The 22,936-nt window shown below is 42.3% G+C and overlaps 1 protein-coding gene across 1 annotated transcript in view; it reads right to left on the reverse strand.

Moving 5' to 3' along the window:
• PPM1D (protein phosphatase, Mg2+/Mn2+ dependent 1D) overlaps window positions 1-22,936 on the reverse strand; it is a 69,671-nt gene that overhangs the window by 34,272 nt on the left and 12,463 nt on the right. The window contains exon 2 of the mRNA XM_033183772.1: window positions 8,622-8,850. Coding sequence (XP_033039663.1) covers window positions 8,622-8,850 — 229 coding nt within the window. The remainder of the gene's footprint in view (window positions 1-8,621; window positions 8,851-22,936) is intronic.

Genomic DNA, 22,936 nt, shown 5'->3' on the forward strand with positions numbered 1-22,936 from the left:
TTATTCTTTGCTAAACCTTCTCCCTACAAGGTAAGGCTTAGTACCTAAATAATTTACAGTAGCTACTTCTAACATAACTAGACGAGCAGCTCTCTCAACACTAAATATTCAAAGATACTATGATCTGTGTTTCTGAGAAACAAAAAGACAAATAATGACACCGGTTAAAACATAGAAGTTTTCAGATCTAGCAACAAAAAACCAAAGCAATGTCAATAAAAGATGCTTTTACTGTACTCCCTGTTGTTGTCCTATATGATTAAAAGGCATGTAAAAAGGAACAGCCTGACATGCAGAGAACTGACTGAGCAGCAACAGAAGGCTGGAAAAACAAAATGCTGGCCTGTTGCCTCGGCCGGGACAGAGGGAAGCAATGAAATAACTTATAATAAAATAGCTCAATTTTTGCAGAAAGTTACCTGCTCCAAAATAGCAGAGTATCTGCCCAACTGTCCAGATGGTGTTTTTGGTAATAAAGCCAAAAAACTCTTTCTAAAAATGTTATTAAAATCAAATAAAATATAATTTTAAAATTCAAGTAAAAAAAAAGAATAGTTAAAGATATTTTTAAAACACAAAAGGGTAATTTCTTCTGTAGAAAATAATTATTTCCTTTTTTGTTCATTTATTTATAATTATAAAAAAAAATTTTTACATAGAGATGGAGGTCCCACTATGTTGAACAGGCTGGTCTCAAACTTCTAACCTCAAGTGATCCTCCCATCTTGGCCTCCAAAGCGCTAGGATTACAGGTGCCACAGCCAGCTGCTTTATTTCTTTTTTTTTTTTTTGAGACAGGGTTTTCACGTTTTCACTCCTGTTGGGCAGGCTGGAGTGCAGTGGCATGATCTTGGCTCACTGCAACCTCCGCCTCCCAGGTTCAAGAGATTCTCCTGCCTCAGCCTCCCAAGTAGCTGGGATTACAGGTACGTGCCACTATGCCTGGATAATTTTTTTGTATTTTTAGTAGAGAGGGGGTTTTGCCATGATGGCCAGGCTGGTCTCAAGCTCCTGATCTCCGGTGATCCACCCACCTCAGGCTCCCACAGTGCTGGGATTACAGGCGTAAGTCACTGTGCCCGGCCCCAAGAAAAGTATTTTTTAAAAGCAAGATTAATGAGAAGGAATCAGGCCTACCAATATTTAAAATTATAATAAAGTCTCAGTTTTAAAAATTATAATACTGGTAAATAAGCAGGAAAAAATTATAGTCCAGAAAAGACCCAAATATGTGGACGAATTCTGTTTATAATCTGCAAAGCCCACTTAGCATGACAACCAGCAGAGGTGTCAGATATATTCTGACCTTCACAGTGACAGGATCAAATAGAATATAGCTTGAAAGGTGGTTCATCTAACTTTGCAGGATACTGGGCAAGAAATACAGTATGCCACCATAGCAACTTCAAGGATGTTGTCTTCAGCAGTGATTCAGACAGCCAGAGCCATTTTTTCATCTCCCAAGTGATGGCTCAGTTGTAAGCAAGACGACAGGGTCTAGCTTAGCTTAGGTAAGCTTCATGTGCCACAGAAACCAATGTAATAAATAGCACATGACTATAGTTTCTTTGTCCCTACACAAGACAAACTGCATGCATACAAGCCAAGGTCTGTGCTTCCGAATAGAAATGTATACTCCATTCAACGACTTCCCTACCAAGATGCAATTCCATTCAGGGATCATTCTATAATAAGCAATGCTGTCTAATAACAGAGGTGATATTTCACATTTATCTTAACTAGAGAAATACAAGGAGAGGGTAAATTCAAGGTCATCTTCCCACTGAAGAAGGGTCTTAAGCCTGGTCACCCTGCTACTCAGTAATGAAAAGATATATAATTATTCAAGTCGCTACTAGCAGTCATCTAGAAAAAAGGTTAACTTGTCTATTTACTACATAGCTTAGATCTTAAAATTCCAGAAGGATTAAAGATTAAAATATAAAAGATGATGAAACCATATGAGAACTGGCAAAGTGGTTCTCAAAATGTGGTTTAGGGGATCCTGGCAGGTTGCTAAAGACTTTTTCAAGGTGTCTCCAAGGTCTATTTTTTTTTTTTTCATAATACTACTAAGACCACATGTATACAGTGGAGTTTTTTGAGAGGCTGCATGACTGGATATGATACAGTATAATAAAAAGTGTCAATATTTGCAAGATCTGTATAATTCAGTGTACCAGTATATTACAAACAATAAATGCATATATTAAAAAGTCATGCATAGGGGCTACATACTATATGGTTCCAACTATATGACATTCTGGAAAAAGCAAAATTATGAAGGCAGTAAAAAGAGCAGTGGTTACCAGGAGTAAGTGGGGGAGGGATGAATAGGCATAGTACAGAGGACTCTTAGGGTGATGAAACTAATCTGCATGATACTATAATGGTGGATACATGTGATGACATATTTGTCAAAACCCATAAAATGTGTAACACCCAGAGTGAACCCTAATGTAAACTATGGACACTGGGTGATAATGGTATGTCAATGTAGTTATGTCAATGTAGGTCAATGTAGGTATGTCATTGACAATGTATGTCAATGTAGGCATGTCAATGTAAGTATGTCAATGGTATGTTAACTGATTGATTATAACAAACACTCTGGAGAAGGATGTTGATAGTGGGGAAGCCTGGGAGGTGGGGGATAGGGCGGAGCATATATGAGAATCCTGTGCTTCCCACTCAATTTTGGAGTGAATCTAAAAGTACTCTTAAAATTAAAGTCTATTAATTTTTTTTTAATTATGCAGGGATTTTTAAAAAGCATTCAATTCAGGGCCCGGTGCGGTGGCTCACACCTGTAATCCCAGCACTTTGGGAGGCCAAGGCAGGCGGATTGCCTGAGGTCGGGAGTTTGTGAAACCCTGCGTCTACTAAAAATACAAAATGAGCTGGGTGTGGTGGTGCATGCCTGTAATCCAGCTACTCGGGAGGCTGAGGCAGGAGAATCATTTGAACCCGGGAGGCAGAGGTTGCAGTGAGTCAAGATCACGCCACTGCATTCCAGCCTGGGCAACAAGAGCAAAACTCAGTCTCAAAAAAAAAAAAAAAATCAATCCAACCAATGTCTTCATTAACTGACTAATGGATGTTAATGTAAGAATATGCAAAGTTCATTAATAAAGTTTCAGATACCATACTACAATCCTTAAAGAAACTATCATTTCTTGTGTTTCAAACAGCATCAAAGACAAACACTTACATATTTATTTTATTTGTTTATTTATGTTTTGTAGACAGGGTCTTGCTCAGTTGCTCAGGCTGGAGTGCAGTGGTATGATCTCAGCTCACTGCAACCTCCACCTCCCAGGCTCACACCATTCTCCTGCCTCAGCCTCCCTAGTAGCTGGGACTACAGACGCCCGCCACCATGCCTGGCTAATTTTTTTTTGTATTTCAGTAGAGACAGGGTTTCACCACGTTAGCCAGGATGGTCTCGATCTCCTAACCTCGTGACCAACCTGCCTCAGCCTCCCAAAGTGCTGAGATCACAGGCGTGAGCCACCGTGCCCAACATAAAGACAAACATTTACAGAGAAGTGAGCAAAGTACTCCTCCCTGGCGCCTTGGCTCACACCTGTAATCCTAGCACTTTGGGAGGCACAGGCAGGCAGATCACGAGGTCAGGAGTTCAAGACCAGCCTGACCAAAATGGTGAAATCCCATTTCTACTAAAAATACATAAATTAGGCCGGGCGCGGTGGCTCAAGCCTGTAATCCCAGCACTTTGGGAGGCCGAAACGGGCGGATCACGAGGTCAGGAGATCGAGACCATCCTGGCTAACACGGTGAAACCCCATCTCTACTAAAAATACAAAAACTAGCCGGGCGAGGTGGCGGGCGCCTGTAGTCCCAGCTACTCGGGAGGCTGAGGCAGGAGAATGGCGTAAACCCGGGAGGCGGAGCTTGCAGTGAGCTGAGATCCGGCCACTGCACTCCAGTCCGGGCGACAGAGTGAGACTCCACCTCAAAAAAAAAAAAAAATACATAAATTAGCTGGGCATGGTGATGTGCACCTGTAATCCCAGCTACTCAAGAGGCTGAGGCAGGAGAATTGCTTGAACCCGGGAGGTGGAGGTTGCAGTGAGCCCAGATCCCACCACTGCACTCCAGCCTGGGCAACAGAGCGAGACTAAATAAATCCTCCATTTTCCAACTATATATAAGACCAGATTTATTTCATCTACTGCAACCAAAATAACATATCACAACAGACTGAATGTAGAAGATGAGACTCTGTCACCTATTAAGTCAGACATTAAAAACACTTGCAAAACTAAAACAATGACACTCCTCTCACTAAATGTTTTGGCAAATAGCTTTTTTTCCATTTAAAATGTTCTTTAGTTAATACATAATGGGTTTATAATTGCTATTTTTAGATGAATTAACAAGGCAAGAGCAGTGTTTGAGACCAGCCTAGGCAACATAGTGAGACCTTGTCTCTCCAAAAAAGACTTTTTTTCTTTTTTTGAGACGGAGTCTCGCCATGTTGCCCAGGTTGGAGTGCAATGGTGTGATCTCGGCTCACTGCAACCTCTGCCTCCCAGGTTCAAGAGATTCTACTGCCCAAACCGCCCAAGTAGTTGGGATTACAGGCACATGCCACTACACCCGGCTAATTTTTTGTATCTTTAGTACAGACTGGGTTTCACAATGTTGGCCAGGCTGGTCTCGAACTCCTGACCTCCTCCCAAAGTGCTGGGAGACATGCGGGAGCCACTATGCCCGGCTGAGTTTTTCGTTTTCTTTTCTTAAGAAAAAGAGGCCGGGTGCGGAGGCTTGTGCCTGTAATCCCAGCACTTTGGGAGGCCGAGGAAGGCGGATCACCTGAGGTCAGGTGTTCGAGACCAGCCTGGCCAACATGGTGAACTCCTGTCTTTATACTAAAGCTACACCGTGGTGGCAGGTGCCTATAATCCCAGCTACTCAGGAGGCTGGGGCAGGAGAATCGCTTGAACCTGGGAGGCGGAGGTTACAGTGAATGGAGATCGCACCATTGCACTCCAGCCTGGGCAACAGGGCAAGACTCTGTCTCAAGAAAAAGAAAAAGAAAATTAGCTGGCATGGTGGCACACATGCACCTGTAGTCCCAGCTCTCAAGAGACTGACATGAGAAGATCACTTGAGGTTGCAGTGAGCCATGATCGTGCTACTGCACTGCAGCCTGGGCAACAGAGGGAGATCATGTCTCAAAAATGAAAAAGCAAACAGAATGAACAAACAGGGTTTCTAAGACCAAAAATATCCCTGCTGTACTAAAAGAAAGTATATATAGCAGACTTTATTAAAAAGCTTCACTGTGTGTATAGCATAAAACCCAAAAAGTTGTAACAGAAGAGACTAATAAATTTAACTGCATTAAAAGAAACTTTCACGTGGAAAAAGTTCCAGGAGCATAATCAAAGACAAACTGTGGAAACAATATCTAAAATTCACATCACATACATTAGACTAATTTCTTTAATGTACAGCTAGCCCCTACACATTAATGTGGGGGAAAAAATGGCTAACAACAATCCCCCAAAATGAATAAAAAGAAATACAGAAAAAAAATATAAATGGCTCTTAAATATATAAAAAGATTCAACATTTCTCATAAGATAAATTCAAATTAAAACATTACTGAAACCAGACGATCCTATCTAACACGGTGAAATCCCGTCTCTACTAAAAATACAAAAAAATTAGCCGGGCGTGGTGGCGGGCGACTGTAGTACCAGCTACTCACGAGGCTGAGGCAGAAGAATGGCGTGAAACGGCCGGCGGAGCTGGCAGTCAGCTGAGATCGCGCCACTGCACTCCAGCCTGGGCGACAGTGTGAGACTCTGTCTCAAAAAAAATAAATAAAAATAAAAATAAACGTGTGGTATAAAATCTCACCACTCGTTTATAAAAATTTACAATATTTATCTTATTCCCATGTCTCTGCATTGCTGAAGTAACACTAGAAATATAATTTTATATCCTGCTTTTTTGTGACCATAAACATTTTCTCATATCATTAAACCTTCCCCATATACATGGGAGTTCAAATTACTCTACCTTTACTTGGAAAAATTTCAAAACACCATGAGTTTTATAAACTTATCTATAAATGTTATTTTTAAGTATGAATTAATTTATTAATAATTTAATTAATAATATTTTAATATGAATATGTTGCTAAATATACTTAACCATTCTCTAGCTGTTGGGCCTTCAAGTTACTTCCGGTCTTTAACAGTCATTAAAACTGCTGCAATCAATAACTCTATTCAGATATTTTTGTCCACAGTTCAGATTTCTTCTTTAGAATAGATTCCCGAAACATTTAAAGCTACTGGTATATATTATTTTCTATATAGGTAGTACTAATTTATTTTTATTTATTTTTTTTTTTTGGAGACGGAGTCTTGCTCTGTCGCCCGGGCTGGAGTGCAGTGGCCGGATCTCAGCTCACTGCAAGCTCCACCTCCCAGGTTCACGCCATTCTCCTGCCTCAGCCTCCCGAGTAGCTGGGACTACAGGTGCCCGCCACTGCGCCCCGCTAGTTTTTTTTTTTTTTGTAGTAGAGACGGGGTTTCACCGTGTTAGCCAGGATGGTCTCGATCTCCTGACCTCGTGATCCGCCCGTCTCGGCCTCCCAAAGTGCTGGGATTACAGGCTTGAGCCACCGCGCCCGGCCTATTTTTTTTTTAAGACGAAGTCTGGCTCTGTCGCCCAGGCTGGAGTGCGGTGACGCCATCTCTGGTGGCGCGATCTTGGCTCACTGCAAGCTCCGCCTCCCGGGTTCCCGCCATTCTCCTGCCTCAGCCTCCCAAGTAGCTGGGACTACAGGCGCCACCACCACGCCTAGCTAATTTTTTGTATTTTTTAGTAGAGACGGGGTTTCACCGTGTTAGCCAGGATGGTCTCGAACTCCTGACCTCGTGATCCACCCACCTTGGCCTCCCAAAGTGCTGGGATTACAGACCAATTTATAATCTTATCAAGAGGGTAACCATTTCAACAAAAATATTGAGAGGAATCGGTTTTTTTTTTATCTTTGCTAATCTAACAACAGGAAATGGAGTTTCATTTTAATGTTTAACTTTTATTTCTCCAAATGTTTACTACTGTTTTGCATTTTTTTGTTGTTCAAACTTTCTCTCCTTTATCCACCTATCCAGGGTGCCATGCACTTCAGTACTTTATTTTATTTATTATTATTATTTTTTTAAGAGACAGAGTCTCACTCTGTCGCCCAGGCTGGAGTGCAGTGGCGCAATCTCGGCTCACTGCAACCTCCATCTCCTGGGTTCAAGCAATTCTCTTGCCTCAGCCTCCCAAGTAGTTGGGACTACAGGCGCACGCTGCCACGCCTGGCTAATTTCTTTTGTACTTTAGCAGAGATGGGGCTTCACCGTGTTCCCCAGGCTGGTTTCAAACTCCTGAGCTCAGGCAATCCACCTGTCTCAGTCTCCCAAAGTACTAGGATTATAGGTGTGAGCCACTGCGCCCAGCCTCACACTTTAGTACTGTATTAATTTGTTGAACTCCTTATAGTTTAAGGACGCTAATTCTTTTCTTTTCTTTTCTTCTGTGAGATGGCATTCTGCTCTTGTTGCCCAGGCTGGAGTGCAATGGTGCAATCTCAGCTCACCACAACCTCCGCCTCCTGGGTTCAAGTGATTCTCCTGCCTCAGTCTCCGGAGTAGCTGGGATTACAGGCATGTGCCACCACACTCAGCTAATTTTGTAGTTTTAGTAGAGACGGGGTTTCTCCATGTTGGTCAGGCTGGTCTTGAACTCCCGACCTCAGGTGATCCACCCGCCTCAGCCTCCCAAAGTGCTGGGATTATAGGCGTGAGCCACAGTGCCTGGCCAGATGCTAATTATTTTCTTTAGTTTGTCATTTCTCTGCAAAAGACCAATTTTGATTTAATAAAAGCAAGAAAGAGGAGGCAAGTAATGATATCATGGGAAGGCTTTAGTTACAACGATTATTTAGAAAACACTGGATTCTACTCAACTTGCCTCATACCCTCAATTTTTAAAAATTAGTATTGAGATAATTTTTACATTTTCTCATGTTACTCACTCTCTTGATTTTTAGAATAATCTTTCATTTAAGTTTGAATTATAAAAATATAATACTGAAATCAATTTCAGTTCCTAGTTTACAAATTACCTACACATTGAAACACTAAGTTCAAACAAAAAAATAATAATTGGAAAGGTTTGCAGTAAATCTGAAATCAATGAAAAAAGCTGAAAGTTAATTCTAACTTAAACTTTTTCCCTCAGCCAGATTCAAAGTGTTCTACTCTGGAACTCCAAGAGCTGTTCTGTCTAGATTCTGAAAGTCATGTGAAAGGTTTTCAGTAAAACCTTGTATTGTGTTGTTTCCTTGGGGCCCACTGAGGTATTATTTCCTATTAGAGTCATTATCAGAAATAAAACAATCAATTCATGATAATGAGAAAAACATGAATGCACATACATGGGTACTACATCAGACAAACTAAAAAACCTGTAATACTAAGAAAGTAACTTCAATAAAAGGGACAGTAGTAGGTCAATTTTATTAGTAAAGTATAAAAGGACTAAATTAGAACCAAGACAGGAAAGAGAAAACAACAGAATGTTACCTCCCACCAAGTCCTTCGATTCGTTCTCTTTCCTTGGGAAGTTCTGGCTTATGGTCCTGTGTCACCTCCACAGCTCTGACAAAGTCATCCTTTGGGTCATCCTGAATTCCAAGAACCACCCCTGAGTCACCTACGTGAGCTACATACATCTTCATGCCCCTTATGATGACCACACTGGCAGTTGTTCCTGATGTGCTGGGAAGACCTGTCATAGTCTTTGGCCATTCCGCTGTAATAAGAAATAAAATATTTTACTCTTACAAGTATAAACAGTAATACACTGTCAAGATACAAATGGCAACAAACCCTGAATTAGCATGTTAACATTCAAATTAATATAAGAAAAAATTGGAGAAAAATATTCTGAAAACTACTAAAGGACTTAGGTTAATTAATGAATACATTAATAAATTAATTTTATAAATAATACAATTATAATACAACTATCAAACCAATCCTAAGAGAAATCTATTTATTACAGGATAGGTTTACTACTGCTACATAACTCTTAGTCCTAACTAAACTGAGAGGAAAGAATGTGTTAAGAGGTTTTTTTAATCGGAATCAGTCTTTTTTATTTTTGTTTTTGTTTTTTTGACACGGAGTCTCGCTCAGTCACCCAGGCTGGAGTGCAGTGGCGTGCTCTTGGCTCACTGCAAGCTCTGCCTCCCGGGTTCACGTCATTCTCCTGCCTCAGCCTCCTGAGTAGCTGGGACTACAGGCGCCCGCCACCACGCCCAGCTAATTTTTTTTTGTATTTTTAGTAGAGACGGGGTTTCATCGTGTTAGCCAGGATGGTGTCGATCTCCTGACCTCATGATCCGCCCGTCTCGCCCTCCTAAAGTGCTGGGATTACAGGCGTGAGCCACTGCGCCTGGCCCGGAATCAGTCTTGATTCAAGAGTTTTGATATCATTTAGCCAGCCACTGAGCATCTGTTTACTACTATCTCTTCTAAAAGGCTTTCTGAAAAAGTTCCTTATTTTTTTGTTTTGTTTTGTTTTTTAGACTGAGTCTTACTCTGTCATCCAGGCTGGAGGGCAACCTCTGCCTCCTGGGTTCAAGCGATTCTCCTGACTCCCAAGTAGCTGTTATTACAGGCGCCTGACACCAAGCCCAGCAAATTTTTGTATTTTTAGTAGAGATGGGGTTTCACCATGTTGGTCAGGCTGGTCTCAAACTCCTGACCTTGGGTGATCCACCTACCTCGGCCTCCCAAAGTGCTGGGATTATGGGCAATGAGACACCGCACCCGGCTTGATTTGTTTTTTAGATAACTATTTTGAATAGTCACTACTTAACAAATAACATTTACTGAGTATACTCACTGTATACCAGATTCTATACTAAGAGCTTTACATGTATTATCTCAAATAATGCTTGTGACCAACTTATGAGACAGATATGATTATTCCCTTTATTTTATTTACTATTCCTCATCTTGCAGATAAGGATGTCAATACTTTGAGTAATTAAGAAACCTGCTTGCGATAACTCAAATATTTAGTGGCAGAATCCCTGTATATTAAATTACAAACTCTATATTGTTTAATTAAATTCACTATCATTCAACAATTCTGAAGCATTCTCTAACACTAAACAAACTGCAACTTATAGTTCATGATGGCAAAATGAGTCCAAACAATGACATTCTCCCCACCAAAATCCCACTGAAAGGACAGAATATAAATATTAGAAAAAGTCCACAGAAGTCATGAAACACATAGAAAGGTCGTAAGGAAAGACGAAGAATTCCTGGAAGTTTAAACAAATAAAATTACGTTAAGAAAAAAATAAGGCTGGGCGCGGTGGCTCAAGCCTGTAATCCCAGCACTTTGGGAGGCCAAGACGGGTGGATCACGAGGTCAGGAGCTCGAGACCATCCTGGCGAACACAGTGAAACCCCGTCTCTACTAAAAAATACAAAAAACTAGCCGGGCGAGGTGGCGGGGGCCTGTAGTCCCAGCTACTCGGGAGGCAGAGCCAGGAGAATGGCGTGAACCTGGATGGCGGAGCTTGCAGTGAGCTGAGATCCGGCCACTGCACTCCAGCCTGGGCGAGAGAGTGAGACTCCGTCTCAAAAAAATAAATAAATAAAAATAAAAAATAAAGAAAAAAATAAAAATGCGGTCTTGTAATCCAACATAAGCAAAAAGAACAATCAGTAATAAAGACAGTAAATGAGTGTTCCCTTTCTTTTTTTTGAGAGGGAGACTTGCTCTGCCCCTCAGGCTGGAGTGCAGTGGCACAATCTCAGCTCACTGCAAACTCCGCCTCCCAGGTTCACACCATTCTCCTGCCTCAGCCTCCCGAGTAGCTGGGACTACAGGCGCCTGCCACCACGCCCGGCTAATTTTTTTGTGTGTTTTTTTTTTTTTAGTAGAGATGGGATTTCGCCGTGTTAACTGTCTGGACGGAGGGAGGGAGGGAACAAAAGAACAAAGGGACTAAATGGCGCATTTCCGGGTTCTTCCTTGTCAACTTTCCCGCGCCCGGGAACGACACAGGTTGACTGCGCAGGCGCAGGCGCAGTCTGACGTCTGACGGAGAAAATCGAAACCTACCTAGCCGCGCCTGCCGCCCCGCCCCCGACCCGCCTATGTCCCGCCCACTGCCCGCCCACTCCCAGGCCCAGGACATAAAAGCAGCTCCCGGAAGGGGCAGGGCGCGAACTTCCTCGGCCCCTCCTCCTACGCTGGACCCAGTAACCTCGTCCGAGAACGCCGGAGCGACTTCCTCGGCCTCCGCCGCGGGAGACCGGTGAACCTCGCTTCCTCTTCCTTTACATTGGCTACGTAATAAAGTTTCCTTTTTTATCTTGCCTACTTGCCTTTTCCTCTGGCGCCCGCTCTAGTGGTCGCATAAAACAAATCATTAGCCTGAATGGTCTCGATCTCCTGACCTCGTGATCCGCCAGCCTTGGCCTCCCAAAGTGCTGGCATTACAGGCGTGAGCCACTGCGCCTGGCCAGGCAGATAAATTTTTACATTGCAGAAGCTAGGTCAGTGCCTAAACACTCCACACAGTAAGGTGAAATGTTAAGTCCCCAAGGTGCCACTAACTGTAACACTTCTCTTTTAAGGAAAGTGGTAGATTTGTTAATGGGTGTAATAGATTCTCAGAAAGAGGTAGAAGAACAAATAGGGCCTAATAAAACTAGGAAGGGTGGGCCGGGCACGGTGGCTCATGCCTATAATCCCAGCACTTTGGGAGGCCGAGGTGAGCAGATTACTTGAGGTCAGGAATTCGAGACCAGTCTGGCCAACGTGGTGAAACCCTATCTCTACTAAAAAGTAGCCAGGCGTGGTGGCTCACGCTTGTAATCCCAGCTACTTGGGAGGCTGGGGTAGGCGGATCACGAGGTCAGGAGATCAAGACCATCCTTACTGGTGAAACCCCGTCTCTACTAAAAATACAAAAAAATTAGCCGGGCATGGTGGCAGGTGCCTATAATCCCAGCTACTTGGGAGGCTGAGGCAGGAGAATGGTGCGAACCTGGGAGGCGGAGCTTGCAGTGAGCCAAGAGCAGGCCACTGCACTCTAGCCTAGGCAACAGCGCGAGACTCTGTTTCAAAAAAAAAAAAAAAGAGAAGAGAGAAAAAACCCTAACTCAACCAAAGAACTGTTAGAATAAGCAAATATAATAAAGTTGTAGAATACAAAATCAACATGCTAAAATTAGTTGCATTTCTATTTACTAACTATCAAAAAAAGTTAAAAAAACAATCCTATTTACAATAGCATCAAAAAGAATAAAATACTTAGGAATAAATTTAACAAAGGAGGTGAAAGATCTGTATATTTAGGCTGGGCGCGGTGGCTCACGCCTGTAATCCCAGCACTTTGGGAGGCCGAGACGGGCGGATCACAAGGTCAAGAGATCGAGACCATCCTGGCTAACACGGTGAAACCCCGTCTCTACTAAAAATACAAAAAATTAGCCGGGTGCGGTGGCAGGCGCCTGTAGTCCCAGCTACTGGGGAGGCTGAGGCAGGAGAATGGCGTGAACCCGGAAGGCGGAGCTTGCAGTGAGCCGAGATTGCGCCACTGCACTCCAGCCTGGGCGACAGAGCAAGACTCCGTCTCAAAAAAAAAAAAAAAAAAAAAAGAAAGAAAGATCTGTATATTTAAACTGTAAGACACTGATGAAAAAACTAGAGAAGACAAAAATAAACATTAAAAATATGTTCCCATGGATAGTAAGAATATTGTTAAAATGTCCATACTACCTCTACAGATTTAATGCAATCTCCATCAAAATTCCAATGACATTTTCCACAAAAACAGAAAAAAAATTCTAAAATTCACACAGAACCACAAAAGACCCCAAATAGGTAAAGCAATCTTGAGAAAGAAGAACAAAGCTTAAAAGGCATGACATTTCCTGATTTGAAAGTATAGTACAAAGCTATAGTAATCAAAACAGTATGGTACAGACATAAAAATACACCAAGGGAATAGAAAAGAGAGCCTAGAAATAAACCCATGCATATATGGTCAACTAATCTTTTGACAAGAGCTCCAAAAATACACCCTGAAGCAGCCTAGCCAAAATGGTGAAACCCCATCTCCATCAAAAAATACAAAAAATAGCCAGGCACATGTGCCTGTAGTCCCAGTTACTCAGGAGGCTGAAGTGGGAGAATTGCTTGAACCCAGGAGGTGGAGGTTGCAGTGAGTGGAGATGGTGCCACTGCACTCCAGCCTGGCCAACAGAGCAAGACCCTGTCTCAAAAAACAAAAACAAAAACACTGAGGTAAGGATAGTCTTCAATAAATGGCGTTAGAAAACCTGGATATCCACATGCAAAAGAATGAAATTGTACCCTTGTCTTATACTATACACAAAAATTAACTAGAAAGTGACTAAAAATCGAAATGTAAGAAATACACTGAAAGCATAAAACTCAGGCCGGGTGCGGTGGCTCACACCTGTAATCCCAGCACTTTGGGAGGCTGAGGTGGGCAGATTACCTGAGGTCAGGAGTTCGAGACCAACCTGGCCAAATACAAAAAAATACCAAAAAAAATTCACATGGTGAAACCCCATCTCTACTTAAAATATAAAAATTAGCCAGGTGTGGTGGTGTGCACCTGTAATCCCAGCTACTCAGGCAGCTGAGGCAGGAGAACTGCTTGAACCTTAGAGGCGGAAGTTGCAGAGAGCCAAGATCGTGCCACTGCACTCCAGCCTGGGCAACACAGCGAGAATCCGCCTCAAAAAAAAAAGAAAGAGAAAGAAAGCACAAAACTCCTAGAAAAAAACACAGGGAAAAATCTTGACATTGGTCTTGGCAATTACATTTTGAATATGACACCAAAAGAAAAGGCAACAGGCTGGGTGCGGTGGCTCATGCCTGTAATCCCAGCACTTTGGGAGGCCAAGGTGGGTGGATCATGAGGTCAGGAGTTCTAGATCAGCCTGACCAACATGGTGAAAGCCTGTCCCTACTGCAAATACAAAAACTAGCCAGGCGTGGTGGCGCACACCTATATTCCCAGCTCAGGAGGGATCCCAATCTCAGAAGGTGGAGTTTGCAGTGAGCTGAGATCGAGCCACTGCACTCCAGCCTGTGTTAACAGAGAGAGACTCTGTATCAAAAAAAAAAAAAAGCAACAAGCGCAGAAATACACAGGTGGGCTACATCAAACTAAATGGCTTCTGCACAGGAAAGGAAACCATCAACAAAATGAAGTGGAAACCTTCAGGAGAAAATGCTTACAAACTTTACACTAAGTGGTAAGAGATTAATATCCCAAATATATAAGGAACTCATACAACTCAATAGCAAAACAAACAAACAAACAAAAACACATTTAAAAACTGGGCAGGCCAGGCACGGTGGCTCATGCCTGTATTCCCAGCACTTTGGGAAGCCGAGGTGGACGGATCATGAGGTCAGGAGTTTGAGACAAGCCTGGCTAACATGATGAAACCCTGTCTCTAGGAAAAATACAAAAATTAGCCAGGCATCATGGCGGGCGCCTGTAATCCTAGCTACTGGGGAGGCTGAGACAGGAGAATCGTTTGAACCCAGGAGGTGGAGGTTGCAGTGGGCCGAGATCATGCCATTGCACTCCAGCTTGGGAGACAGGGTGAGACTTCGTCTCCAAAAAAAAAAAAAAGCTGGGCAAATGACCTGAATAGACATTTGTCAAAGAAGTCAGACAAATGGGCAACAAGTACATGAACAGAAGCTCAACATCACTCATGATGAGGGAAATTCAAATCAAAACCACAATGAGGCAGGAAGATCGCTTGAGGCCAGGAATTTATCACCAGCCTAGACAACATAGCAAGACCCATCTCCACTAAAAATTTAAAATTCAGCTGGGGCCAGGCGCAGTGGCTCACACCAGCACTTTGGGAGGCGGGGACAGACGGATCACAAGGTCAGGAAATCGAGACCATCCTGGCTAACATGGTGAAACCCCGTCTCTACTAAAAGTACAAAAAGGAAAAAAAATTAGCCGGGCGTGGTGGTGGGCGCCTGTAGTCACAGCTACACGGGAGGCTGAGGCAGGAGAATGGTGTGAACGGGGCGGGGCGGGGGCGCGGAGCTTGCAGTGAGCCGAGATCGCGCCACTGAACTCCAGCCTGGGCGACAGAGCAAGACTCCATCTCAAAAAAAAATTAGCCGGGCATGGAAGCACACACCTGTAGTACCAGCTACTCAGGAGGCTGAGACAGGTGGATCCATTGAGCCCAGGAGTCTGGGGTTACAGTGAGCTAGGATCGCACCACTGCACTCCAGCCTGAGCAACAGAGCAAGAAGACCCATCTCAAAAAAAAAAAAAGATATAACCTCACACCTATTAGGATGGCTGTTATCAAAAAGATAACAGTAAACAAGTGCTGGCCAGGATGTGAAGAAGGCAGAACACCTGTACACTGCTGATGGAAATGTAAATTGGCATAGCTATTATGGAAAATATTACAGAATTAAAAATATAACTAAAAATAGAAGTACCATATGACTCAGGAATTGCACTTCTGAATTTATATCCAAAGAAAATGAAATCAGTCCCTCAGAGAGATACGTGTACCTCAACACTCCCTGCAGAATTATTCAAAATATCCAAGATATGTAGACAATCTAATATCCAGCAAGTGATAAAGAAAATGTATGTATACATGATGGAATATAAAAAAAGAAGGAAATCCTGCCATGTGCAACACAAGGATGCTAAGTGAAATATGCCAAACACAGAAAAAATAAATACTGTATGATCTTATACGTGGAATCTAAAGAAAAAGTCACACAAGGAAAGAGCAGAAGAATGGTTGCCAGGGATTAGGAGTTGCGAGAAGTGGGGAGATGTTAGTCAAATGGCACAAACTTTCCATTATGAGTAAGTTGTTAGTATCTAATGTACAACACAGAGACTATAGTTAATAATACTGTTTTGTATACTTGAAATTTGCTGAAAATAAGTCTTGAGTGTTCTCACCACCAAAAAAAGGCAACTATGTGAGGTGACAGATGTGTTAATTAACTTGTCGCAATCATTTCACAACGTATACATATATAAAATCATCAATCACATTGTACACCTTTTTTAAAAGCAACTAAAAAAAATCTGTTCTTCAGAAGATACCATTATTAGAATGAAAAAACAACTCACAGAAGGGAAGAGGATACACACACATATGCGCCAAAGGAAAAGCATCCAGAATATATAAAATTTTCCTACAAATCAAATCAATGAGAGACTACCCAAATGGGAGAATGGATAAAAAGCTTAAACAAGCCTTTTACAAAACAGGAAATCCAAACAGCCACAAAATATGCAAAGGTATTCAGCTTCTTTAATCTTTAGGGAAATACTAATTTAAAACTACAATGAGACAGCGCTGCATAACTGCAAGACTAGTCTGACAATAGCAACCGAACTGTGGTCAAGAAAATGAAGCAACATGTACTATCATCAACTACTGTGAGACTGTAAACTATACATTCCAGGTAACATTTAGGCTCTACTTATTAAAGGTAAAGATACATATACTCTTTGACTACCTCCTAGGTATATACCACAAATTAACATACATATACAACAAATACATGAGTCAACCATGGTAGTACGTGCCCGTAGTACCAGCTGCTCAGGAGGGTGAGGCAGGAGGATCGCTTGAGACCAGGAGTTTATAGCCTGGGAAATACAGCCAGACCCTGTCTCTAAAACAATAATTAAAAATTACATATGAATGTTCAAAGCAGCATCGTTAATAAGGGCTAAAAACGGGCAACAGCCCAAGTTGTTCAACATGAAAATGGACAATACTACATAAGACACGTAAGAATCTCACAAGAAGCACATGATAAAAGAATACATACAGCATGATTTTCTTCAAAAACAACCATCATTTTTAGAGAAAAGTGGTAAAACTATTAAGAAAAACAAGTATACCATTACAGAACTCACATCATGAAAGTCAGGAAGGTAGCTTTTTAGGGGGAGATAGAAATATGAGATTAGAAAAGACATACAGATGGCCGGGCACTGTGGCTCAAGCCTGTAATCCCAGCACTTTGGGAGGCCGAGGCGGGCGGATCACAAGGTCAGGAGATCAAGACCATCCTGGCTAACACGGTGAAACCCCGTCTCTACTAAAAAAACACAAAAAACTAGACGGGCGAGGTGGCGGGCGCCTATAGTCCCAGCTACTCGGGAGGCTAAGGCAGGAGAATGGCGTGAACCCGAAAGGCAGAGCTTGCAGTGAGCTGAGATCCGGCCACTGCACTCCAGTTAGGGCGACAGAGCGAGACTCCGTCTCAAAAAAAAAAAAAAAAAAAGAAAAGACATACAGATATCTGCAGTGCAGACAATGTTCTCTTTCCTAACTGGATGGTGTTCAGTTTACAATTATTCATTAAAGTGTACATTTATGTTTTATGACCTTTTCTATACATATGCTATATTTTACAATATTTAAAATTTAAAAAAAAGAAGCAGAGAGAAGGTATCAATTTTGCCAGCAGAAATCACAGCAAGGACAGCTCCATAACCCATCCAGTTTGCAATCTGGTTACAGAAGTAATTCCTAGAAGCTCAGCCTAGAGTATATTGTGTGTTTCTTCAACCCTTTCAAGTATTTTGGGTGTTTACTAGCTTTTGATAAAACCCTTTCTTCTATTTTTTTTTTTTAATGACAGGGTCTCAATATGTTGCCCAGGCTGGAGTGCAGGCTATTGGCAGGTGTGATCATCGTATATACAGCCTTGACCTCCTGGGCTCAAGCAATCCTCCTGCCTCAGCCTCCCAAGCAACTGGAACTATAAGCATGTGCTACTGTGCCTGGCTATACCCTTTCTTTTTAAACAAACTGAAGTAAAAGTAAAAAAAAAAAGTCTACTACAATAAATGTGAATGAATAAATGAGGTGAACTCTCAGAAAGAGATTTAAAGCACATTCAAAAACCAAAATATGGCAGGGTACAGTGGCTCATGCCTACATTCACAATGCTTTGGGAGGCCAAGGCGGGAGGACCACTTGAGGCCAGGAGCTCGAGACCAGCTTGGGAAACACAGACACACTCTGTCTCTACAAAAAAAAGAAGAAAAAAAAAAAACTTTTAAAGTTAACCAAGTGTGGTGGCATGCATCTGTTAGTTCTAACTTCTGCAGAGGAGGAAGCAGGAGGATCACTTGAGCTCAGGAGTTCAAGGCTGCTGTGAGCTATAATGATGCCACTGCACTCCAGCCTGGGCAACAGAGCAAGACTCAGTCTCTTAAGGGAAAAAAAGAGTAAAAGAAAGAAAATAAAACAAAATTTACCTACGGTATACAAATAATTTTGCAATGACCTAAAAATGACTAATTCCTACTTTCCCTATTCATTTGAAATGTCACCTTTATTATATGCTACATTTTGCCTTAGATCTATTTCTGAACTCATCCTACTAATCTATTTATAGTACTTTTTAATAATTGGTAGTTTAGGTATCCCTCAATTCTTTCTCTCTCTTTTTTTTTTTTGAGACGGAGTCTCTGTCACCCAGGCTGGAGTGCAGTGGCATGATCTTGGCACACTGCAACCTCTGCCTCCTGGGTTCAAGTGATTCTCCTGTCTCAGCCTCCTGAGTAGCTGGGATTATAGGCATTTGCCACCACATCGGGCTAATATTTTTGTATTTTTAGTAGAGACAGGGTTTCACTATGTTGGCCAGGCTAGTCTCCAACTCCTGACCTCCAGAAATCTGCTCGCCTTGGCCTCCCAAAGTGCTGGGATTACAGGCATGAGCCACTGCACCTGGCCTTCTTTTTCTTTTTAGTTTTTTTGTTTGTTTGTTTGTTTTTTTAAGACAGAGCCTTGTTCTGTCACCCAGGCTAGAGTACAGTGGCTCAATCTCAGCTCACTGCAACCTCCGCCACCCAGGTTAAAGCAATTCTCATGCCTCAGCCTCCGGAGTAGCTAGGATTACAGTTGTGTGCCACCACACCCATAATCCCAGTTACAGGAGGCTGAGGCTGGAGAATCACTTGAGCCTGGGAGGCAGAAGCTGCAGTGAGCCGAGATCATGCCACTGCACTCCAGCCTGGGTGACAGAGCAAGACTCTGCCTCCAAAAAAAACAAAAACAAAAAAAATTAATCTTTACAAAGCTGGGTGCAGTCGCTCATGCCTGCAGTCCCAGCTAGTTGGGAGGCTGAGGCAGGAGGATGCTTGAACCCAGGAGTTAGAAGCTATAGTGCACTGTGATTGAACCTGTGAATAGCTACTATACGCCAGCCTGGACAACATAGAGAGATCCTATCTCTTAAAAAAGAGGGAGGGAGGTGCAGGTACGGTGGCTCACACCTGTAATCCCAGCACTTTGGGAGCCAAGGCAGGAGGGGATAGCTTGAGCCCAGGAGTTCAAGACCAGTCTAAGACCCTGTCTCTACAAAAATAATAATAATAATGAAGAAGGAGAAGGAGAAGGAGAAGGAGAAGAAGTAAAAAGAAAATTCTCCCACATACTTTTCCAAAGGAACTTTAGTAGCAACTTGCAAAATTAAAAAACAAACCTTCTTGAGATTCTGATTGAAACTGCACTAAATTTATATATTAAGGAACTGATATTTTTATGTTGTCTTCCTTAACTATGGTATGTATTTTCTATTTTAATTTTTTTAATTACATAAAACTAGGAGTGCATTAAAAGACAGCATCATCTAGTATATTAACTCTCACTTAAATATTCTTTTCTTTTTTTCATGAGACAGAGTCTCACTCTGTCACCCAGACTGCAGTGCAGTGGCGCAGTCCTGGCTCACTGCAACCACTGCCTCCTGGGCTCAAGCAATCCTCCCACCTCAGCCTCCCGAGTAGCTGGGTTTGCTGAGACTGGCTACAGGTTCACGCCACCATGCCCAGCTAATTTTTGTATTTTTTGTAGAGATGGGGTTCCACTATGTTGCCCAGGCTGGTCTTGAATTCCTGGGCTCAAGCAATCTGCCCACCTCAGCCTCCCAAAGTGTTGGGATTAGAGGTGTGAGCCACCATACCCAGCCTAAGGAAAATTTTCTTAAGAAAATACACATGTCATAAAGGCAAAAACCAATACATTGTTATAACATCTCTATTTTATAGGTAAGGATACCGTGGTGCAAATAGTTTTACTCAAAGTCACAAAGGTAATAAGTGGAGAAGCTGGAATTCGAACCTAGGCAGTACAACTCTAGGGCACATACGCTCAATCACTTAAGAGTTCTTACAGAAGCCGGGCGCGGTGGCTCAAGCCTGTAATCCCAGCACTTTGGGAGGCCGAGACGGGCGGATCACGAGGTCAGGAGATGGAGACCATCCTGGCTAACATGGTGAAACCTCGTCTCTACTAAAAAAATACAAAAAACTAGCCGGGCGAGGTGGCGGCGCCTGTAGTCCCAGCTACTCGGGAGGCTGAGGCAGGAGAATGGCGTGAACCCGGGAGGCGGAGCTTGCAGTGAGCTGAGATCCGGCCACAGCACTCCAGCCCGGGTGAGAGAGCGAGACTCTGTCTCAAAAAAAAAAAAAAAAAAAAAAAGAGTTCTTACAGAATTCGTATTCCAAAGTAGTATGGAGATGTAAAGCCTTCGGGAAGCAATTTGAAAATACTTATTGGCAACCATCAAAAGGTATACATATTGTTTAAGCAAATAATTCAGTTTTGAGAATTTTTTTTCTAAAGAAATAGTCCAAATGAAAAAAAAAGGCTACACTGCTTTCACTTTAGCCCTTATTTAAAGGGCTTATTTAGGCAGTAATACTATTTAGTATTAAATAGTACACACACTTCCCCCATTTCCACAGACTGTATGGAATATCAACTAGCTGGACAAAAACTAATAGCTTCTCCTCAAAGCTCTTAACGGATAGGTTAGGAAGCCTATTATGGTAGAAAAGGCCAAGTGCAAGACTTTGGAGCACCCCAACAATGAGACTCTACTCCAAAATAGTAATTTAAAAGCATTATTGCATCCTTCAAAGAATAACAAAGATTCCTGCCACCAGTAAAACATGAAAGAAGAAAGGGTGGTAAATCCTATCTATTCCTATTAAATAGTCTGACCACTGCAAAAGTCTGACAGCTGTTGGAAATGACAGTGAATTATCATAACCAAATGGTGACTCCAAATGCTGCTTTTTTTTTTTTGAGGCGGAGTCTTGCTGTCGCCCAGACTGGAGTGCAGTGGCCGGATCTCAGCTCACCGCAAGCTCCGCCTCCTGGGTTTACGCCATTCTCCTGCCTCAGCCTCCCTAGTAGCTGGGACTACAGGCGCCCACCACCTCGCCCAGCTAGTTTTTGTATTTTTAGTAGAGACGGGGTTTTACCGTGTTAGCCAGGATGGTCTCGATCTCCTGACCTCGTGATCCGCCCGTCCCGGCCTCTCAAAGTGCTGGGATTACAGGCTTGAGCCATCGCACCCGGCCCAAATGCTGTTATTTCTGATATATTCTCTTCATTGAAAAAAATAGACTGTTATCTGGTACACATCGAGCAGCAGGACCCTGATGAAACTGCTACCTAGATTCCTAAAAGTACCCAGGTTTCTGATCTTCTTATATCTTCAGCTTTACCTTTCCTTTTTTGCAAGAATAATTCTATTTTCTTTTTCTTTAAGCAATAGTGTGTAAACCACCAAATCACATCAATTTTAAATATTTTAGTATTTAATTCCTACACACAAGGAGATTCTCCTACATAACTACGATCCCATCAAAATCAGAAAGTTAACAATGATACCATACCGCCTGCATACAGGTTTGTAGCCTAGGAGCAACCTAGGTGTGCAGTAGACTATACCATATCTAGGTTTGTGTCAGTACACTCTGATATTCACACACCAACATGAAATCACCTAAGATACATTTCTCAGAACATATCCCTGTTGTTAAGCAACATATGACTGTATATCAAATTACAGAAAAAATAATGTACAGGACAGAAAGTGGCTCAGTGGTTACCTAGAAATGGAGATTGGAGAATATGGGATAATTACAAATGGTCACAAGGAAACTTTTGGGCGTGATAGATGTTTATTGCTTTGACTATGATTCTCGTTTGACATGCACATATGTCAAAAATTATCAAAGAGTATACTTTAAATGTGTACCATTTATTGTATGTCAATTATACCTCTATAAATCTGTTTTTTGTTGTTGTTGTTGTTTTGTTTTTTTGGAGACAGAGTCTTGCTCAGTCGCCAGGCTGGAGTGCAGTGGCACGATCTCGGCTCACTGCAAACTCTGCCTCCCCGGTTCATGCCATTCTCCTGCCTCAGCCTCCCAAGTAGCTGGGACTACAGGCACCTGCCACTACGCCCGGCTAATTTTTTTTTGTATTTTTAGTACAGACGGGGTTTCACCATGTTGGCCAGGATGGTCTCGATCTGCTGACCTCGTGATCCACCCGTCTCGGCCTCCCAAAGTGCTGGGATTACAGGCATGAGCCACCGTGCCCGACCTGTTTTTTTTTTAAATAGCCACATGTAACCACTGACTACATGTGTACTGCAGTCAATTGAACAGCACATATGTAAAGGACAAAAACAAAAATGATAGGAGGACTTAATTGTGAAAGCAGAGCTGTATACCTCTAAGAGAACACAATAGCATCTTTAAAAGCATAAGATATTAAGAAAATGATTAATAAAATTACATAAGTTTAAGATCTTCTGTTCATTAATAAACATCACGAAGTGAAGAGACACACAAAAACTGGAAGATACCTGCTACGTCTGTAACGAAGAATTAGTATCCAAAATACATAAAGAATTTTGGGCCAGGCGCGGTAGCTCACGCCTATAATCCCAGCATTTTGGGAGGCTGAGGCAGTTGGATCACTTGAGGCCA

This window comes from Trachypithecus francoisi, unplaced genomic scaffold, assembly GCF_009764315.1.
Source record: "Trachypithecus francoisi isolate TF-2019V2 unplaced genomic scaffold, Tfra_2.0 Lachesis_group20, whole genome shotgun sequence".
NCBI lineage: Eukaryota > Metazoa > Chordata > Mammalia > Primates > Cercopithecidae > Trachypithecus > Trachypithecus francoisi.